We start from the raw sequence: 19,425 nt of genomic DNA on the forward strand, positions 1-19,425 counted from the left end.
GCCATTTGCAAACATCTGTCTTGCTTTTGGCCCAATTAAATTAATCATAAAGAGCTGTGGTGGTGCTGGGATTGGAGCTGCAGGAATGCTGAAGTGTCCTGTGTTGCCCAGCGTCAGGTCTATGGGTCTGCCTTTGGTTGAATTATGCTCACACTAAACCTGTAGGTAGAAAGTTGAGCACCTGGAAGGCTTCAGATCAAGAATGCTGTTCAGGGGCAAACAGGGCTCTCATGAATCAGAACCAAGTCTGATGGTCACAAACCTGGGGTTCTGTGTTAGAGGCGGGGGAGTGGCTGTAGACATTTGCAAATGAAGGTATTCAGCAGTTCTGTTCCTTTGTGCTGAAAACAAATACACAGAATTGCCTTCAAGGCTGCAAGTTCTGAGTCTTGGGGAAGAAAAGATCAATTTCAAGTGAAATAAATTTGAGCTGAAGAAACTTGAGAGCTCTGAAAAATCAGGTGGTGGCTGTTGTTGTTACCACATCAGGCATTCAGAAACAGGTCCCCGGCATTCAACCTGTGTTCATAATGTTCCTTTTCCTCCTCCTTCTCCCTTTGAGCAGTGGGGAAGGGCTGTGAAGGATCTTAAGCTATGAGGAGACAATTCTGCCAGCAGATGTGGATAAACCTTCATGCTTGGGGTGTTCTGAGATCAGCGGTCTACACTCCCATAAAACATGGAATTGGTCCATTGACTCCTTTGGGTTATTTTGCAGTGGTGTAACTTTAGCCCTGTGTTCAATCCAAGTCATTATACTTCTGCTCCTTACCCAGCAGTAACATTCCGTTGCAGAAACAGCTTCACTTTTATTGATTCCTCCTAATAGCAGAGAATCAACAAAGCACCACATTATTTATTAGACTGAAAGACACCAAATAATAATGTGTTGTTTTATATTAGATGATCAAGTATAAGAGCCCTCAATACCTTGGTTAGTGGGTCTGGTTGGAATGTGCAGCTGGAACATAATATCTAGCTGCCCAGAGAGCTGCTTTGTCCTTAAGATGCCAATTTTTTTTTTTTCCTGTTTAATCCTTTTTCCTCCTCTCTCTTCCTACTATATTCCAGTTCTTCCATGCACAAAATGCATTTTTCCTTAATACCATTCAAGAACATCTCTGGAAGGACAGATTATTTCTGGAGGGTTTGTGTGGATTTTGTATTAGCAAACCTGCTCTACTGAGCTCTGTTGTGTAAAGGAAGATTCAGTCCTGATAGTAAATTCTGCATTTCCAGAACTTAGGAATGAGGGATAGAACTGTGGGATGAAACTGGAGGTTCCCCCCATGATCAGCCAGGCCTCACCCCCAGATCAGACACTGTTAGTAAAGATGCTTGCTGTTTTTCTGATACAAATTTATGTGTTCTGGGATTGGGGTTGGGCTTCCTCAGCTCACCTGGCCACAGGTGCACTGTGAGATTTTGGCAGGAGGGAGCCCTAGCCTTTGTCTGCACTGGTTTGGGCAGAACCAGAACTGTTCATTCATGTGCAGGGGCGTCACTGCCCTGGAGACCTCTGCTCCTGCAGTGCCACAGGCACCTTCCCAGCTCCTGAGCACAGGAACTCTGTCTGGAACAGCATGTGGAGCTTGGAGATCTCCTTCCACTGTCCTTCTGCCATGGCACTGAGCTGTCCCATCAGCCTCAGCCTCTGAAATCTGCACCAGGATGCTGCTGCTCCTGAAGTGTTTGAGGGAGATGAACTGGATGGAATCGTGCAGGAAGCTGAGTCCACTTAGAATTATCATTTCTTCAGAATGGGACATTTCTCTTTGTGTTGAAATGAAATGATGCTCTGTCTCCTTGGGGCTGCACAGAATGTGAGCCTTTCAGAAGCAAGTCCAGCATCTTTGAAGCTTTAAGAAATACAAGCTTTAGAGAAAGAGGGGGAAGAACATTTGGGATGAAGCTTTGATAGGGTGCTGGAGGCAGGATCCTGAGGCCAAGAAGCACATAGGAGTAGAAGACAGAGGGGGCTTCTCCACTCAACAAAGGAGCCCTGTTTCAGAGTGAAGCAAATGCTTTCAGACTGAAGTTTCAGTGAAGTGCAGATGGCTGAGAAAAGATCTCAGACTAATGAAGTGCTTGGAATAAAAGCTTTGGAGCAGAGCTTGCAAATGCAACCACCTTTGACTTGCCTCTTTCATTCTGGAGTTCAGTAGCTCCATAATGCACACAGTACAGAAGATCAAGGAGTGGGTAATCTTTGCAGCTATTTGCTCATCAAAAAGCTGGTTTTTTAGGTAATTTTTTTTATACTTGGTTGCATTTGCTGGTCAGGAGTAATAAAAGATGCATAGTGACACTATTTAACACACTTTAATAATTTTATCTAGACCAGTAAAGTATTCCTGCATGGCCTGTCTTTTAAGCTCCAAGGATGAATCTCTGAAGTCTGCCATGTGTTGTGCTTTTTCCAAAGCTGCCCTGTGTGTGTCTGGATGGGTTTTCTAGTTCTGCACCTGGATTTCCTGTGATGTCCTTAGCACGACAAGCTGAGTGTATGCAGGGCTGTACTGGAGCAGGGATGAGTGTCAAAGCTCTCCTCCTTCCCAGCTCTCCTTCCTCCCCTGAGAGCCAGAGGGAGATGGGAATGGGGGTTATGGTCAGTTCATCACAAGGTTGTTTCTGTTGCTGCTCAGGGACAGGAGTCAGAGTCCTTCCCTGCTTCAGCAGGGAATACTCTGGTGGGAGACAGTTTTTCATTAATTTCTCAAAGTGAGTCCATCCCATGGGCAACAGTTCTCCACAAACTGCTGCAACGTGGGCCAGCCCTTCAGCCTGGGGTCAGCCCTTCAGGCCGCTCAGCATCACTTGCTTTGTAATCACCAGTTTCCTATGATTAAATTACTCACTGTTTCAGCAGAGAGCTCCCTCACAGATAGTATCAAGGAGTCATTAACGTTTGAAAAGACCTTTAAGATCGTCAAGTCAACCAAGATGTGCCTGAGAGTACTATTGGAGACCAGTGCTCCAAAATTAAAACAATACCAATAAAAGGGGGTTTTCTCTGCTGAGGTGGTGTGGCAGCGCACAGGTGATGGTTACTTCCCTCACAATGGGATACTGAGTGTCAGTTAATGAAAGTTTGTAAAGGACTTTGGCAGAACTCATTGCCTGAAAGGTGTTTTAACATTTTAATTTGATAGTTGTCTTTTTCTTTACTTCTGCAGTGCCAAGACAAGCTGTGCCCTGCTCTGATTCCCAAACCTGTGAGCAAATGGATTGCTTTGAGAATGGAAAGATTTGTACTCAAACAGGCTCCCAGCAGCACAGGGAGAGGTACAGAAATCCCAGATTTTTCCCATTTTTTGTTTGAAAACATTTAAAGGGAGCACGGTGTTGCTGTGAGTAGAATGAACCTGTCAGACTAAGTGTTACAGTTCTATACCAGGAAATCCTGCAGACACCTTTCATTTCTTCAGGTCCTCAGCCCAGGCCTCCTCATTCCAAGAGGTTCAGAGACACTGGAAACAGTGCAGGAATAATATTTTAATTTTATATTGTTTTTAATTTTGGATGTTTAATGATATCAAAGACATTCCAGATGATTGCAGAAACAGGAAATAATGGAAATGTTACTACCAGCAGTGGCTGTCAGGTGGCTGAGGCTGGCAGACCTGTCAGACGTCTCCGGAGGAAGAGAAGATTGCCTTTGGATTCGGAGGATGAGGAGGAAAATGCATATGAGGATGAGGTAAATGAGGCTGCATGTACTTCTTTTAAGGAGAGCTGTGAAAAGCAGGGGTAGTTATCTCAGAGTTCCTTGTGCAGTGCCAACTGGGCTGAGGGAGCTCGTTCTGTACCCAGGGAATGGTCTGGGTCTGATCCTGATTTACATCAGTGATAGGAGTATCTGTTCTGAGGAGTCACAGGGGTGAATCAATAGCTCAGGTGAAGTGAAAGTCAGGAGTTCACAGTAATAATACCACGTCTGTTGTGATTTTGTGAATAACTACATTCAAATACTGTTGTGTGGTATTGAAGATCAGTGTCAAACCACAGGGTTTGTTTGGGTTTTATTGCATACTTGCATGTACTCTCACTGTACTACCAGAAACCTGTATTAGTGGTGCATAACCAGCAGTATCTCAGTTCTGAGCTGATCTATCCTTCAGTCTCTTGCAGCCCCTAACCCCCTCCTGGGGCCCTGTGCTCTGCTCCTGCTCATCAGTGCCTCTCTGAGCCATTTTATGTTTATTCACATAATGCAGAGTTCTGTATGGCAGAACAGGGGCAATAAAGCTGCAGCCTCAGCTGTCATGAGCAGTTTAATTCATCGTCTTGCTCAGCTTTTCTCTGGGATGTGGGTGAGATGTTTTAAGGGGTGGATGTTTTCAGAAATCCTTGCAATCTCTCTCTTCCCCCTTCTCCTCGTTCTCATTAGAAACTGTCCCCCTGTCCCTTCTGGGGAGTGTTTGGCAGGCAGCTTTGTATGGCACATTTTGCCTGATTTTGGTTTGCTCTGAGAAATGATGGCCTGGGAGAAATCAAGCCCGAGTTTGCAAACACACAGAAGAAACGGGAATGAGGGTCGGGCATGGAGTGTGACACAGAGAGACCACATTGTCTGGGGTGCTCATCTATGACAGGAGTTACTTGAAGCTTCCACTTCCTTCAGAGCTTCATAAATTCCTTTTTTTCCCCCTGTATCCATTCCCTGGCATAGATGGATGTAAGAAAGGGAAAGGAAAAAGGATTGTTCTAGTAAGGCTGCTGATGTGAGCAGCAAATCCTGCATTGCAGAAAGCAAATCCTCTGTATTGTAATGGAGATTTTGGTCCTGTGCTGCTCTTTAACATATAAATGAACTTCAGTAGCATATATTTAATAACTTGTAAAGCACTTTGGGTACCAAGATCAGCTTATCTGTGTAACATTCCCTCCTGATGTTCTTTCAGGGTTGTTAAAGAGACAGCAGTGCTGGCTAGTAGTCCTTTTAGTTAGCTGTTACATCCGTGTTGTACCTGCATTGTGAGATGATCAGAGGGAAGGAAAAACAATCTTGCTAAACTTCTTTTTAACGTATCTGTGTCTAGGAGAAGAATAAATCAAATAATATGAAAAGCCGCAGAAACACTAAACCAATAAAACAAGGTGAGCTAAGCTCATAGTCTCTTTTCTTTAATGTTTATAGATTTTTTTTAGTAGCTATTATAAAGTGAATAATAATAAACAGAAGAATAAAGGACAGGAGAGCTCATTTCACATTCAGAACAGCTTATTGTGTCCATAACCCTCTTACCACTGTCAGCTTCAGAGGTGTATTAGCAGGAATATCCTGGATTTGTCTGCATAATGGACAAAGAGTAAGGATCTGGAAGGAGTCAGCTTCATCCAGAGCTCACTGAAGATAATAAGAATCTTTTTTTCATTGACTTTGGAGAGCTTCAGTCACAGCCTAGAGTGCTAAGTAAAAAATAAATTGTAAACAACATGATTGATTATAGACTATGAGTTAAATGTATTATATACCTTAAATCAGTCAGTATGTAACTGGGGGGGAGAGTTTTAATGTACATTTAGAATGTAATTTTCTGTGTGTATGACTGTGGTTCTAGCAGAATGAATCCAAGTTGTTTCCATCATCTGGGAGCTGCCTCTAGTAGATGCATTGTATTATTAGGAGGTTGTAAATATATGTGTGTATATAAAAAAATATTGTGAACTTAGCAAAAAAATCACTTGGTTTTTAATTTATTTTATTTTAGGCTTATTTTAGCTGCAATTATGTGCCTCTCTGTGCTGCCTGTTAGTTTATATTTAACCCCTTATTCCTCTGTGAAATGTCAGGAGGAGGAATTGCTTTGCACAATTTTAAGTTAATCCGTCTTGTCCAGACTCTTCCTTGGCACCTTTCCTTGGGCAGCTTACCAGCAGTCCAGGTGCCACAGTTCATTTGACCTGTGATACAATAAAGTTTCATTTCCTGAGGAATGAGCACAGTTTTCCTATTGCTGGAGTTTCCAAAAGCAAGCAAAAGCAGAGAAGGAAAGCAAAACCTTTCCTCAGAAGTTAAGTAACACTGCCTCTTCTGGGGTGCCACAGCAAACATGGGAGAAGAAGGAGAAGAGTGGAGAAGCAGAGCAGGAGTCATCAGAGAGAAGCGTTCATTTTCTTGTTTTTGATTAATTAGTGCTTCCTGGAAAGAAGAAGGTATGGAACTGGTCTTCCTACTTGGAAGAGGAACAGATGCCAGCTGCTTCCCAAAAGCTGTTCAGAGAGGTTGGCAGCTTTTTTCATTCTCTTGCTGTTTTTCTCAGGCAACATTACAGGATTACTGGCAGTCACAGGATTACCAGCTCAGTGGAGGTGGGACTGGAGACCACCCTTAAGCTAGCACTTGTATTTCTTAGTTGTTTTGGTACAAGTAGGCCAGGGAAACAGGCATTTGCCCTGGGCATCTCATCCCAAAGCAGGGTGTAAAAAATGCTGGTTGAATCCCACAAATAAGCAGCAGCTGTTTGGATCTGCTCTCCTCTGGACCAGTGGGCTGTTAGGCAGCTTCCAAGGCCAGCTGGAGAGGGACAGCCTGCTGTCTGTCACGTTCCTGTGGGACTGAACAGAGCCCTCCCAGCCTGTCCCTGTGCTGCTCAGGCAATGGTGTGGGCACACTGAGAGTGCCAGGAGGGAGGGTGGGCTTGTGTCAGCCACATGGCAGTGCCAGAGGCCGAGTTCAGCCTTGGTGAAGCTGCCTCTGCACCCAATTAAATGTGCAGCTCCCAGTGAGCTCTTCAGAGCCCAGGGCTGTTGGTCCTTCAGAGGGAGCTTAAAAGGAAGGTCCAGTCCTGCACTGAATCGTTTGCAATCCCAGTTCAGGGTGCTTTTAAACTTTTACTGTATCTCAACTGTTTCATTTGGATTAAGGCATCAGATAAATGAAAAACACAAAAGTTGTCTGGAATAACTGTAAAACTGGGCTGCAGATCAAGCCTGCCTTGTCCCTTTCACCATTTGAAGTTGACAAGTTACCTTTTGGTGGGAGTCTGGACTGACACAAAATGATTATAGCTTTCCCAGCTCTTTGATTCTGCACTGAGCTGGGAAGGGGATTCTTTTGTGTTTGAGAAGAGCTTATTTCTGCATCTTCTCAAAGATGCATTTGTAACTAATTGCAACAGTGCAGTGGTTTTGGGAGATTAATTAGAATAACGAGTAAATGTAAAATAAGGTCATGGTGCCTTTACTGATCCCTGAGCCTGCACCTGTCTGTTGGAGCCACAGTCACTTGGGGTGGGATTTTCTTCTCTGAGTTGAGCTTTCGAAGCCTGAAATATAAAAATTGAAGCCTTAAGTATGTTGTGACTGCTCTGCAATAGATTTTGTCTTTAGGAATTAAAAACAAATGTTTCTTCCCCCATCACAGTATCAATCATTCCCACAAGGCCGAAATGGATTTAAAGTTGGAATGAAATTGGAAGGGGTGGATCCTGAACACCCCTCTCGATTCTGTGTTCTCACAGTTGCTGAGGTAGTTTATTTTCTTGTCTTTGATTCCAAAAGTCCCATGTACATCTAGAATTATTTCTTTTTTCAATAAAAAGTAGAAACATAAGAGTAATAGTACTTTAGTTAGTTAATGGTGACACTGAAGGAAAGATGTTATGTAATTAAGGATCTTTGCCTGAAATCCTACTGGCAGATTTTTGCACTTGTAACTAAGAATAGCAAACCTATTAATTGCCTGTAGTGAATGAGTATGAAAAAGAACAATGCCATGAGGCCCTAAGATTTAGTAAATATAAACAAGTCAGAATGCTTTTATGCAGCTTCAGTTATATGAAATCTGGGTTGATCTGGTATAGACATTTAAGTTCTGGGGCTGCTTTTGTACCTCAGGAATGTGTTCATGGCATGGAGCGGGGGCTCAGGGAGGTTCCACTGACCAGTTCTATTTCCAGCTGTTTGAAGTGGGGAAAGAGGAACATGGAAACTGGGAGAGCAAGTAAGTTAAAATACAACTAGAGTTTCTGAGAAATAAATGAGATCCTAAGTTACTTTCTCTGTAAGTGCAAACATGAGGGAGTGTTTTATAAGTGATTATTTTTCTCCTTTGTGACCCTTGGTGATAATCAGATCTTCTCTCACTGTAGGTCCAGGGGTACAGGATGCGACTGCACTTCGATGGTTACCCAGAGTGCTACGACTTCTGGGCTAATGCTGATTCCTCAGACATCCACCCTGTGGGCTGGTGTGAAAAAACAAGCCATAAGCTGCTCCCTCCTAAAGGTATGACAGAAAATAGAGTGGTGTACAAGAAACCATAAATTCTACTAAGATGTCCTGGCTCTGCATATTTCATTTTTAGTGTTATTTCATCATGGAACTTGATCTGAGGGGCTAAAGGGAAGAGGTTTAACTAACACAGTGACTCACAAAAGAGCAAAATATCTTCTCTGTGATATTCCTAAAGACTGACATTGTTAGTTACAGCAGAAACTCTGGATTGAATGTCTCTCTGTGCTTCAGAACATACTTATTTTCTGTGTTCAGTTCTTTCCTGCATTCAATTTCTAGAAACATTTGAAGGTTGAGATTAATGATTGGACATTATGGTGAATAAGAGAGAGCTGGTTTAGCTGAAATGCACAGCCCCTGGAGATCATAGCAGGGCAGTTTTCATGCAAAGTTCATATTCTTTCCAGGTAATTTCCATTTCTGAAAAACCCACCAGAATGTACTAGGGCCATGTAAAACAATCTTTTTTTCTCTCTTCCTAGGTTTCAAGGAGGGAGAATTTAATTGGACTTCCTATCTGAAGAACTGCAAAGCTCAAGCAGCTCCAAAAAACCTTTTTAAGACCCTCAGCAGTGTAAGTGGTGATATGGAATAGAAGGGATTTCAATAGGTCTGGTGCTAAGTGAGTTTTGACCAGAATATTTATGTGGTTTTAATATGCTTATGTCAGAGGTACAGCCATGGTACAATCAGATGCAAACTACTTCCTGCTGTGTTTTATTTTTTAGAAGGAAAATTAGTACAATTTTTCTTCCTTTCCCCAGTCACTGACATTCCAGAGAAAGAATTTGTATTTTCCTTCCTCCTTAATGCTGGAGGAAAAGATTTACTGAACCGTTTATTAAATACATTACAACTGTCTGTTTTACTGTGCCCCTACAGTCAAGATATTTGTGTCACTTTCATGTAATTTAATAATTTCCAAAATAATTTCTGGATTCCAGCAGCATGCTCATGTGTGCCGTGTGATTCATTATGGGGCTGTGGATCTTGAGCTTTTGTCATCCTTCCCCACTGGTGCTCTCTCAGTGTCTGTTAACCTCAGTTCCTGTGAAATCCTCCATCCTGTTCCATATTACTGGGATGGCACGAAGCCCACAGGCTGGTGGATTGGAGGCTGCATGTGGACAGTCACTGACTCCAGTAGGATCAGGGCCCAGCTCTGCCCTACTTCCCACTCAGTCACTTTGTCTCCTTGAAGACTCTCCTAACTTTTCCACCAGTAAAACAGGATGTGCAATGCCCATTATCCTCAGCAAATCACTGCAGGGTGTCTCAGCCTGGGAGGCTGCAGTGGTCAGTGTACCTGGAAATTCTTTTTTTTGAGCCACATTAGCTCTTTTTTAGTAATAGTCATTGCCAGAACTCATGGAAAATCCTGTCTGCAAACATCTTGATAGTCACTGTAGCGTGTTTTGTTCTGTGGGTTTTGGGATCAAAGGAGTTTATAATGGGGATTTCAATGGCTTGATCAAGAATGTGGCTGATTTCTCTTTCCTGGTGTCCTGTTCCTCAGCCTGTCACACCTTCTGGGTTTCGTCTGGGAATGAAACTGGAGGCAGTGGACAAGAAGAACCCATCCATGGTTTGTGTCGCCACCATCACAGACATGGTGGAAAACCGGCTGCTGATCCATTTCGATAACTGGGATGAGAGCTACGACTACTGGTAAAAGACTCTATTTCTGATACATGTCTGAAGGTAGACTGACTTTGTTTTACATGCAGGCCCTGAAGTTGGGATCTTATATCAGTTTTCAGGCATCTGAATAATTACTTGGGGTTTTCACAAAGAGACAGTTGCCTAGTAGTTCCCTTCCCGTTTGTGTGCTGGGCAGCTCAGTGCAGAACCCAGTGGGGGTTGCCTGAGCTGTCTGGGAAGCACTGGAGGTAAGAAAACTTGTGATGCCTGAAGGGGCTCCAGGAGAGCTGGAGATGGTCTTTGGACAGTGGATGGAGGGACAGGACACAGGGAATGGATTCCCACTGCCAGAGGGCAGGGATGGATGGGATATTGGGCAGGAATTGTTCCCTGGGAGGGTGGGCAGGCCCTGGCACAGGGTGCCCAGAGCAGCTGTGGCTGCCCCTGGATCCCTGGAAGTGTCCAAGGCCAGGCTGGACAGGGCTTGGAGCAGCCTGGGACAGTGGGAGGTGTCCCTGCCATGGCAGGGGTAGAATAGGATGGGCTTTAAGGTCCCTTCCAACCAAACCATTTCAAGATTTGCTTTGTATTTCCCTTTCTTTTGGGACAGCTTGAATGCCTTGAAAACCCAGTGTTACACATTCTAACGAGGCAGTGCTTGTCTTCTACACCGTGATCACACCCACTGAAAGCATCTGCTCATCCAGCAAAGGCCTATCAGACAGCATTTGAAATCCTGCCTTTCTTTTTGCTTTCCATGTGACTGGTGCCAACTTTCTCTCTTTGGTACAGGTGTGAAACGAGCAGCCCATATATCCGTCCTGTTGGCTACTGCCAAGAAACTGGAACCCCACTGACAACACCACCTGGTAGGTTGCGAGTGAGACTTATTTTCTGCCTCAGCCAAAAAGCCTGCAAACTATATCTCTCACATAATTACATATTTGCAAGTTCCAGGTTCGCTTCAGAACTCTTTACTGCCTGAACAATATTGTTGTTCCTACTTTTTGCCACTGCAATTTATGTTGTTTCATAGTTCATTGAAGAAATCTGTCTCGGTTTGAAAAGACAGATGTCTGCTAAGGAAGGCAGGAGTATCCCTTGAAATTAAAAATGTAAACCACCCCCCTCCTATTGTAATTTTGAAATTAAAGGACTCTGAGGCAAAGATATGGGAATACGAGTAACAGTTCTTTATTAGGAAAAAATAAAAATAAAAGAAAATATAAAAATAAAAATGCAGTAATACAAAACAAGACTGCCAGAGTCAGAACAGAGCTGACCCCCTGTGGGTCAGGGGGGTGGCACAGCCCCATCCCATGGGGGCTCAGCCCTCCTGCAGTGCCAGCTGTGCTTCTGCTGGAGCAGGGATCCTGCACAAGGGGGGAGTTTTCCTCTGCAGCTCCAGGGCTGCTGCAGATGGGCCTGGGCTCCCTCTGGCCATGCAGGGCAGCAGAAGCTGCTCCTCTGGCAATGCCCTGGGCAAAGGCTGCTGGGCTGTGCCAGGCTCACATTGGATCCAGGTAGGAATGCTTGGCTCCTGCCCTGGGCAATGCAGCATCTCCCCATGGGATGCTGGAATTGGATCAGCCCTGCAGGGACACTCAGTGGCCATGGACAGCAGAGATCTCCTGCAGGGAGGATTGGCTGGGGCAGAGATCAAGAAAACTGCCCCAAGAACAGCAGAGAACTGCCCCAGCTCTGACAGGTGGGGATTGGACACACAAACCCAGCCACATCTTGCGAGCTAGGACAAAATGGAACAGGGTTTGGTAATTCATAATTGAATTTGATTTTAGAAGGGAGAAAGTGAGAAGGATTTCCAGCATTTCCTTCAGGGTGAGCTGGGAGAAAAAGGAATCTGTACCATGATTTCCTAGATGGAATTTCTGAAGTCACAGAATACTCTGGGTTGGGAGGACCCATAAGAATCATTGAGTCCAACCCTTAAATGAATGGCCCATACAGGGATTGAACTATGGCCTTGCCATTTTTAGCACCATGCTCTAATGATTTCCTAGATGGAATTTTTGCAAATGAAGGAGTAACTGAATCCACATCTCTTTCTGCTGTACCGGAATTTGGTAAATGAAGAGAATGTTGGCAAGTAAGAGAGGACAGAGCGTACAGGGAAACCAGTGTTGTTTTCAGGCCTTGGAAGTGCTCATTCAGCTTAAGAATAGCAAACATAAAAAAATTAAGCCTGACATTTGTCAGACTGACAGCCCTGGAGCAAGAATTCCTGTAGTTGCTGTGTTCCAGGTTCAGTGGAGCAGGAAGCACTGCCCAATCCCTCTGCATGGGGGGAATTGGCCTCAGTGTCTTCCCTGCAGATGTACAAGGGGTTGTGAACATTCCCTCTCAGCAGCACCTCATCTGTCCCTGCTCCTGGAAGGTTCAGCAGGGCTGGGCTCTACAGTTCTCTGCTCATATCAGGATTTCCTGTGCCCCCACAAAACCTGCAGCCAGTTCTAGTCTCTCTGCTGAAAGACTTAATGCAGTAGTTTTCAGACTGTGCTCTGCATTTAGTCACTGCACCCTTCTGCCAAAAAGATCCTGTCCTGGGGGTAAACATTACTGAAACAGGAAAAACGTGGAGCAGTTTCTTAAATGCAATTGCCCGCGAGAGACATGGCACTGTTGTTAGAGCAGCACACCCGTGGAGCTCTTTCTCTCCAGGCTGCTGGGTTTACTGAGCCTGGGTGAGCGGGCAGCAGGAGAGGAGACGGTTCTGCAGTCTAACAGGTGCTCACACATAGAGTAGTTCATAAAACAGGAAATTAACTTGGTTATGCCATTGGACATCACAGAATCATCTGACTAGCTCACAACTGGAGTTTTCTTTAGAGCATAAGAATTGATTAAGCTGTGCAGAAGTGAACTCGCCCGGGTTCAAGCTCAATGTAAAACTGGGGAACTGGCAGAGCTGCTCTGGGTGCTGAAGATGGTGGGTAGGAGCAAACAGGCCACTTTACAGCACCATCCATTGTAAGTGATCATTACAGTGTCACAGAACTGCCTTTTTGCTGTTTGTAACAGTAAATGTGGAGTTTTTCTTACAGAAATGTTTATTCTCTGTTTTTTCAGGACACAGGGATTCCAAAGCCTTCTCATGGGAGAAGTACTTGGAAGAAACTAATTCCCAAGCAGCTCCTGCAAGAGCCTTTAAACTGGTAGGTGAATGTCTTTGGTTGCTCTTGCTCAGGTGCTGTTATCCATCCTTTTTTGTTAGACGCTTTATTTGAGCATAGTTCACCTTATCTGTGCGAGGAAGGTGAAACTGTGGTTTACTTTTGAGTTAAAGATCATCTCAATGCAGCTAAAACAAAAACACACAGCAAAATACAAGATTTTTTTGTTTTTTAATACTATGGAAGGCTGGCTTGGAAAGGATTTTTGACTAAGTGTCTTCAGTGGCTCCATTAGCAGATTTAAGGCAGAGCCTTCAGTCCACAGTGGCTTCCAGAGGTATGTGGGAAGTGCCTGATAGAGGCACAGAAAGAATGCAGTTATCTGCTGTCCCCTCCACATGAAGTTTTAAAAACCTTTCTAAAATTCACCTTGCAGTTGTGCAAATCTGTACTTCCCTGGCTGGTGAGGCTGGAATTAAGGAAGAGAAGTTCATATCAAGGATTTACGTGTGCTGATACAGATCGTGGTCCTTCTGGGGAGGAGCCAGCTGTGCCCTCCACAGAAATAAATGTATTAACAGATGAAAGAGCATCTCTGCCAAGCCCCTAAGACCATCTTGCAGACTCAGTGTGAAGGTGCTTCTCTCAACCTTGAGACAGTGAGCTTTTGTTTCTTTCATTGCAGTTCAGTGTGTTTATCTGGAATCTCACTGTGAGCAGAAACAAACCAAAAGCCTCTAAAATGACTGTACTTTTAATTTGATTTTTTCCCTTCCACTCTGCTGGCTCACTTTCCTAAACTTTGCAATATGTTTAAAAACTCTTCTTTGCCATCATGACATTTGTCTTGGTTCCTTTTCCTGAAGTGGGAGTTGCAGGTTAGTACCTACTGCCCTCCTGTGTATTTTTGTGGAAAGGTCTTTGGGACTGAGGAGGAAAAGCAATCAGGGAGGCCTCAGATAAGAGAGGCGAAAATTCAGCCAGACAGGTTTGATAATTGCCAGATTTCAGCAGGTGTCCACATGAGGTTGGTGCAGGCTGCAGAGTGGTGTCAGGGAGGTGGAAGAAATTTTGGCCTCTTCAGAGAACAGTAGGGCTTTAACTGGAGTTATCTGCAGCACATCCAAAACATCCCTGGGATTGAGGTTTCCCATGGCTGGGAAGCACCTTGGAGCCAGGGGCAGGATGAGGAGTGGAGCCTGTCAGTGGGACACAGTTGTTGCCCCCAAGGATGGACTAAGCTTTTTTGAAATCCCAATAGAGCTGGAAAATGTGAACTTAAAATGCCCAGCCCAAGTCCACTGTAAGATCTACCATTGTGGCTTCTTCCCTCAGATTTTCAGGGTCTGAAGTGTGGTGAGAGATATCTGAACATAAGAGGCTTTGCTCAGGACAGGGAGCCTGTTCAGTACTGAGAACTCCCTTCTTTGGATTCTTCCAAAGTGAAGTGTCTTCCCAAGTGGGATGCAGCTGCCTTGTCTGCCTTCTTTTCTGTTTTCCAGACATTTCTGCAGCCACTGTTCTGCTCCTTCAGGTATCAGGCTTTGGGAGAAGAGTAGGAAGACCAATTCTGGCCCTCATGAAACTCCAGAGTGCAAATTAGCATCTAAAACTGTGTTTCAAAAATGAGACAAAAAAGAAAAGGTATTTGATATATCAGCAGTTAGTAGGACTCTTTCAAGATCAAACCTCGTTATTTTTTTCTGGCTTGGTTGGATTGAAGTGCAAATAAATGGCAAAGCTATTGATTTTTTAAAAATAATTATTATTATTCCAGCTAGCAATTACAGGAAATCAGTACATAAAAATGCGGGTTGAGAGCCAGAACAGGCATTTCTCACTGAATTAGCTTTTAACAATTTTAAAGAGCTGTCTTATGTAGTCTGGAGACACGGGTCATCAGCACAAATAGCAGGTCTTGGGTCTGGATTTCTGCCCTCTCCACCCAAAACCTCAGGAGACAGCTCCAATGTAAGCATTGTTATTTCAGCCCATCCTCTTGGGCTGGCAATTTCAAAACATTCATAAACGATTGCCAAAAGGACAGCAACCCTTCAGCAAGGCTTAAGCAAAGAGCCTGGCTCCTCTTCTGGGCAGGATTTGGACCTTGAGCACTCAGCCCTTCTTTAGGGAGGACAGACAAGGTTGGCTGGTTCAATAAGATGCTCTTGAAAATAAAAGCAGTTTAGATTGTCTGTTTTGTGGTGTGTCCAGTGTCTGATAGATGTCTGTGTCCAGGTGAAATGGCCAAAGAGCAGCCTCAGGTGTGGAGTTAAACCCCTTAGCTCAGTAGTGCATCTCCTTCCTGCCCCCAGCCACCGGTGATAACAAGGGTAAGGAAGACTGGGAGGGAAGAGTGATTTTAATAATTTCATTAACTTGGTCATGTTCAAATAGACAATTTATAATTTCTTGCTAAAACCCTCACCTCTGTGTGCAGAAGTGAAGAGAGACATGTTTTGAATGAGCATCCATAACCTCCTGCTGAGGAGGTCAGAGGAGGAATTTGCAGTCAGATAAATGGAAAAATTGGTAAAAGCTGTCTATTGCTTAGAGGTTACATAGGGTGCACACATCGGGTCAAAGAACATTCTGGAGTTTTCCCAAAGTCTTCAGGGTTTGAGGAAAAGGGTGAGTGAACATTTGCAGAGGAGGCTCCAGGGCCAGAGCTGCTGTGAGCCCCAGCACAGCAGCTCCCAGCAGTTGTTCATGAGCAGCACAGGTGTTGTCATAAGGAGTAATCTGTGTAATGAGGATAACTGATAGCCAGGAGCTGTAGCTGATGCCAGCCAGGGAGGATGTAGGGTAGTGAAGAGAGGCTTCACCCAATGGTGTGTTCAGATGTGAAAAGTGGAGAACTGGCCACTCTCTGGCTGGTGTGACATCACAGAGTAGTCAGGTTGGAAGAGAGGCTGGAGGTCATCCATTCCAACCCCCTGCCAAGGCAGAGTCTCCTGGAGCAAGTGACACAGGTGGGTTTGGAATTTTGCATCCAGGTGGGTTTGGAATGTCACCAGAGAGGGAGACTCCACACCCTCCCTGGCCAGCTGTTCCAGTGCTCTGCTAGCCTCCATGAAAAGTTCTTCCTCATGTTGAGGTTTTAGTGTTTTTATTTCAGGGCCATTGCTGCTTTTCCTGTCACTGGGCCCTGCTGGAGAGTTTGGCACCATCCTGACACTGACAGTGTGGCACTTGCCCTGGAGATACTCATATGGACTGCTGAGATCTCTCCCTTCTCAGTCTCCTCTTCTAGAGAAGACCATGTCCCCGCTGTGTGGGAGGTGTGCTGTCAGCCTGGGGAGGCCATGTCAGTGGAGCCACTTGTGGTGGTCCCTGGCCTTCTGTCTGTGAGGGAAGGGTCTCTTGTTCTGGCTGGGACAGCTCCTCTGTGCTGAGCCACCTCAGGCTGCCTCTCCAGCAGCTTGGGGCTGCTGACAAACACTCAGCTAAGTTCTCTTGGGAACTCTGATTTTAACCTCTTGGGAACTCTGATTTTAGCCTCTGAACAGTCTGCCATGTGAGATAACCCAAAGCTCCAAAAGCAGCTAGGGGTGGATGGAAACTGGAGCACATTTCATTCAGAGCAGGTGCCAGCTCTGAACTCCAAGGCTTTTTAACATTCTGCTTACAATCCTCTCTTGCAGCGTCCTCCTCACGGATTCCAGGTTAATACGAAGTTAGAGGCTGTGGACAGACGAAATCCCATCTTGATAAGAGTGGCAACAATCATTGACAAAGACAACCATCGTGTTAAGGTATGACCTTGCTCCCAAGTGCAGAGCCTGGGCTGAGAACCCTGGGATGGGCAGCGCAGGGAAAACAACATTTGGGAACAAGGAGCAGCAAACAACAGCTTGGCAGCTGCTGTGGCCTCTGGGCCTACCCGGCTGGAATTGGTTCCTGTTGCTTTGTTTTGCTGAAATCTGATGGAATTGGCCTGGTGTTAGTTACTGTTCTAACATAACCGTTTTGAACTAACACTTGACAGTGTGATGTCCCATCTCTTGGCATATTCCCTGTGATCTCTGTGACTGATGGCAGCAGGAGTGTTCTGCTGGGGAAGCTGCCTGACTGCAGTTTTTTCCTACCAGGAAAGGGAAACCCAAAGCAAATTAAACTCTGCTACATGTGGGAAGTGGCATCATTCTCCAGCACAAATTTGTCACATAAATGCATTTTAACCTAGTCTTTTCATGAAAGTATATTGCCCAAATAATCTGTTGTGCTTTGGCTTCTGAGAAACTAAGTATGAGCCAGCTAAAGTGGAGGCTACACTGATGGAGACTCCATGGCCACAGATCTCCTTCCTAAAGGATGATTACATGGGCAGGAGTGGAGTTCACTCCCCATTATCTGTCTGGTTTTGAGTCTCATTGCTGTGAACAAAAGCCAAGCTTTGCCAGTCCATAGTGGCAAGATACTCAATTCATACATTGAAACCTTCCTGCATGAACAACCCAGTAGCCTTTAAACTCCAGTGATCCTTAGTGTCTGTTAACCTGGCCTGGATCTCAGCTACTCTCTTCATCCAGCAGAAAATTGCAGCTTGTTCACTGCAAAACTCACCAAACTTGTTGGCTTTTATGGTATTTTGGGATTCCCAGAAAACAAAACAGATAAGCATTTGTGTTTGCATAGCTTTGGACTTTGCATGTTAGAGCATCCCACGGGCTGTGGGGTGACAGACTGTGTCACCAGAACCTGGTTATTCTGTGAAACACAGATGCAGGAAAACAAAGAGTTAGACTGAGCACAGAGATGATTGCGCCTGACTGAAAAATTGATCTGAAGGATTGAATGAATCAGCCCCAAGCTGAGCAAGGTTAAACAAAGGGGGAAGTTAACATAAGAGCTGAGTCATGCCCTGAACTGTGTCTTTCCCTGAGACTTCTGCTTCTTTCAGATACATTTTGATGGCTGGGACCATCACTACGATTTCTGGGTGGATGCAGACAGCCCTGACATCCATCCTGTAGGCTGGTGTGACAAAACTGGACACGCTCTGCAAGTTCCTCTAGGTAAATACAGCACACACTTTTGTTATGCTGGATAATTTCCTAAGTGCAGTGTGCTCCTCGTGTGCAAATCTGTTTATCTTCCCTTTTTTTTGCTGCTCTCAGGTGCTGAAGATCCAGAGGGAGCAGTGGGACAGGCGTGTCCTACTCCAGGCTGCCAGGGGATCGGGCACGTCCGGGGCCCCCGCTATGGAACACATTACACGTATGTGGATGAGTGCTCTTAATGACAATAACAGCAGCTACAACCACTACAACAACAATAATAATTATAATGATGCAGCACCAAGCAACTGCATTGCACTGAAATGATCTCTCAGGGTAGTTATTCTGGAAATAGCTATAACTGCAATCGCAGCTCCCTCTTGTGTCTAAGCAGGCTGTTTGATCGTAAATTTTGTTTATACCACTATAATCATGATAGCTGCATTGCAAACAGATTCATTCACTCCAGATTCTACATTCTAGCAGTACTGAAGGAGTTATATTTGTGAAATAATATACCCAAGAACAATATGCAAGGAGACAGTTAAAGAAGAGAGGGCAGGGGAAGGATGTTAAAGTATAAGTGAGGAGAGGTTGCTTATGTTTTGTGCTCTGCCTTTTGATTTCTTGTCTGCTCTTGGAAGAGGAAGCTTTTTCTCAAGTAAATTATTTTAAGAGCAAGGAAACAATCTCAGGTGGAAGGTCAGAAGACCTGATAGTTTATAGTACAGCAAAGGGCTTTGAATTTTTCAGACTGAAAGTTGCAGAACTGTTGATTCATGAAATGTTGTTCCAATAAGCAAGTTTCAGAGGATGAATTCTTGTCCTCTCTGGTGGCTCTTTAACAACATGACTTTGGGTTTTAATTCTGCCATATGGTCCCCTGCTTTCTCACACCTAGAGCTGGGTAACAGCATCTCCTGAGATGGCCTCCTTTTTTCTGGGTTTGTGATGGATTTCTCTTCCTGAGGTAGGGAAGACTGTATGACTGTAAAGCTTTCATTGTCCTCTCTCTCTTTTTGGTTTCTCCATCACAGCTTAGTTGGCTGCCCATACTCTGATGTGAACCTCAGCAGAGAAAACCTCTTACAGGACCGGCTGAGTGGGGAGAGACCTTCCCCTGGGAACATCATGCAGAAAGCCAGGAGGCTGGAGACCCCTGGCCCATTGCTGGGAGCAGGGGAGTCTTCTCAGGGCGACTCTTCCCAATCCAGGTGAGCTGGATTTTGCTCTTGGCCAGGTACTGGGGAGCAAAACCATTTACAAGGATGAAAACCACTGGAATTGGCAGCGACACAGCAGAGCACTGAGTTCATCTGTCTGTAATATTGATGTGTGCCCCAGTCACTCTTAACACAGAGCAGTGCACTTCTATACCCTCATATGCCTTAATAAGTTTCTTGATTCTTTAA

General features: G+C 44.8%; 1 protein-coding gene across 11 annotated transcripts in view; it reads left to right on the plus strand.

Moving 5' to 3' along the window:
- LOC129129936 (lethal(3)malignant brain tumor-like protein 3) overlaps window positions 1-19,425 on the plus strand; it is a 40,961-nt gene that overhangs the window by 6,671 nt on the left and 14,865 nt on the right. For 6 of the 11 annotated variants that reach the window (XM_077189750.1, XM_077189748.1, XM_077189744.1 and 3 more), the window contains 14 exons: window positions 3,177-3,285; window positions 3,592-3,700; window positions 5,043-5,100; window positions 6,140-6,228; window positions 7,370-7,474; window positions 8,097-8,232; window positions 8,724-8,815; window positions 9,758-9,909; window positions 10,675-10,751; window positions 12,970-13,055; window positions 16,658-16,768; window positions 17,917-18,031; window positions 18,134-18,233; window positions 19,051-19,227. In XM_077189750.1, coding sequence (XP_077045865.1) covers window positions 3,224-3,285; window positions 3,592-3,700; window positions 5,043-5,100; window positions 6,140-6,228; window positions 7,370-7,474; window positions 8,097-8,232; window positions 8,724-8,815; window positions 9,758-9,909; window positions 10,675-10,751; window positions 12,970-13,055; window positions 16,658-16,768; window positions 17,917-18,031; window positions 18,134-18,233; window positions 19,051-19,227 — 1,469 coding nt within the window. In that variant the 5' untranslated portion in view covers window positions 3,177-3,223. Of the gene's footprint in view, window positions 1-3,176; window positions 3,286-3,591; window positions 3,701-5,042; window positions 5,101-6,139; window positions 6,229-7,369; window positions 7,475-8,096; window positions 8,233-8,723; window positions 8,816-9,757; window positions 9,910-10,674; window positions 10,752-12,969; window positions 13,056-16,657; window positions 16,769-17,916; window positions 18,032-18,133; window positions 18,234-19,050; window positions 19,228-19,425 lie in introns of those variants that run through there. The other 5 variants (XM_077189752.1, XM_054648062.2, XM_077189746.1 and 2 more) reach the window with 2 other exon arrangements.

The sequence above is a fragment of the Agelaius phoeniceus genome, chromosome 22, assembly GCF_051311805.1.
Source record: "Agelaius phoeniceus isolate bAgePho1 chromosome 22, bAgePho1.hap1, whole genome shotgun sequence".
NCBI classification, from domain to species: domain Eukaryota; kingdom Metazoa; phylum Chordata; class Aves; order Passeriformes; family Icteridae; genus Agelaius; species Agelaius phoeniceus.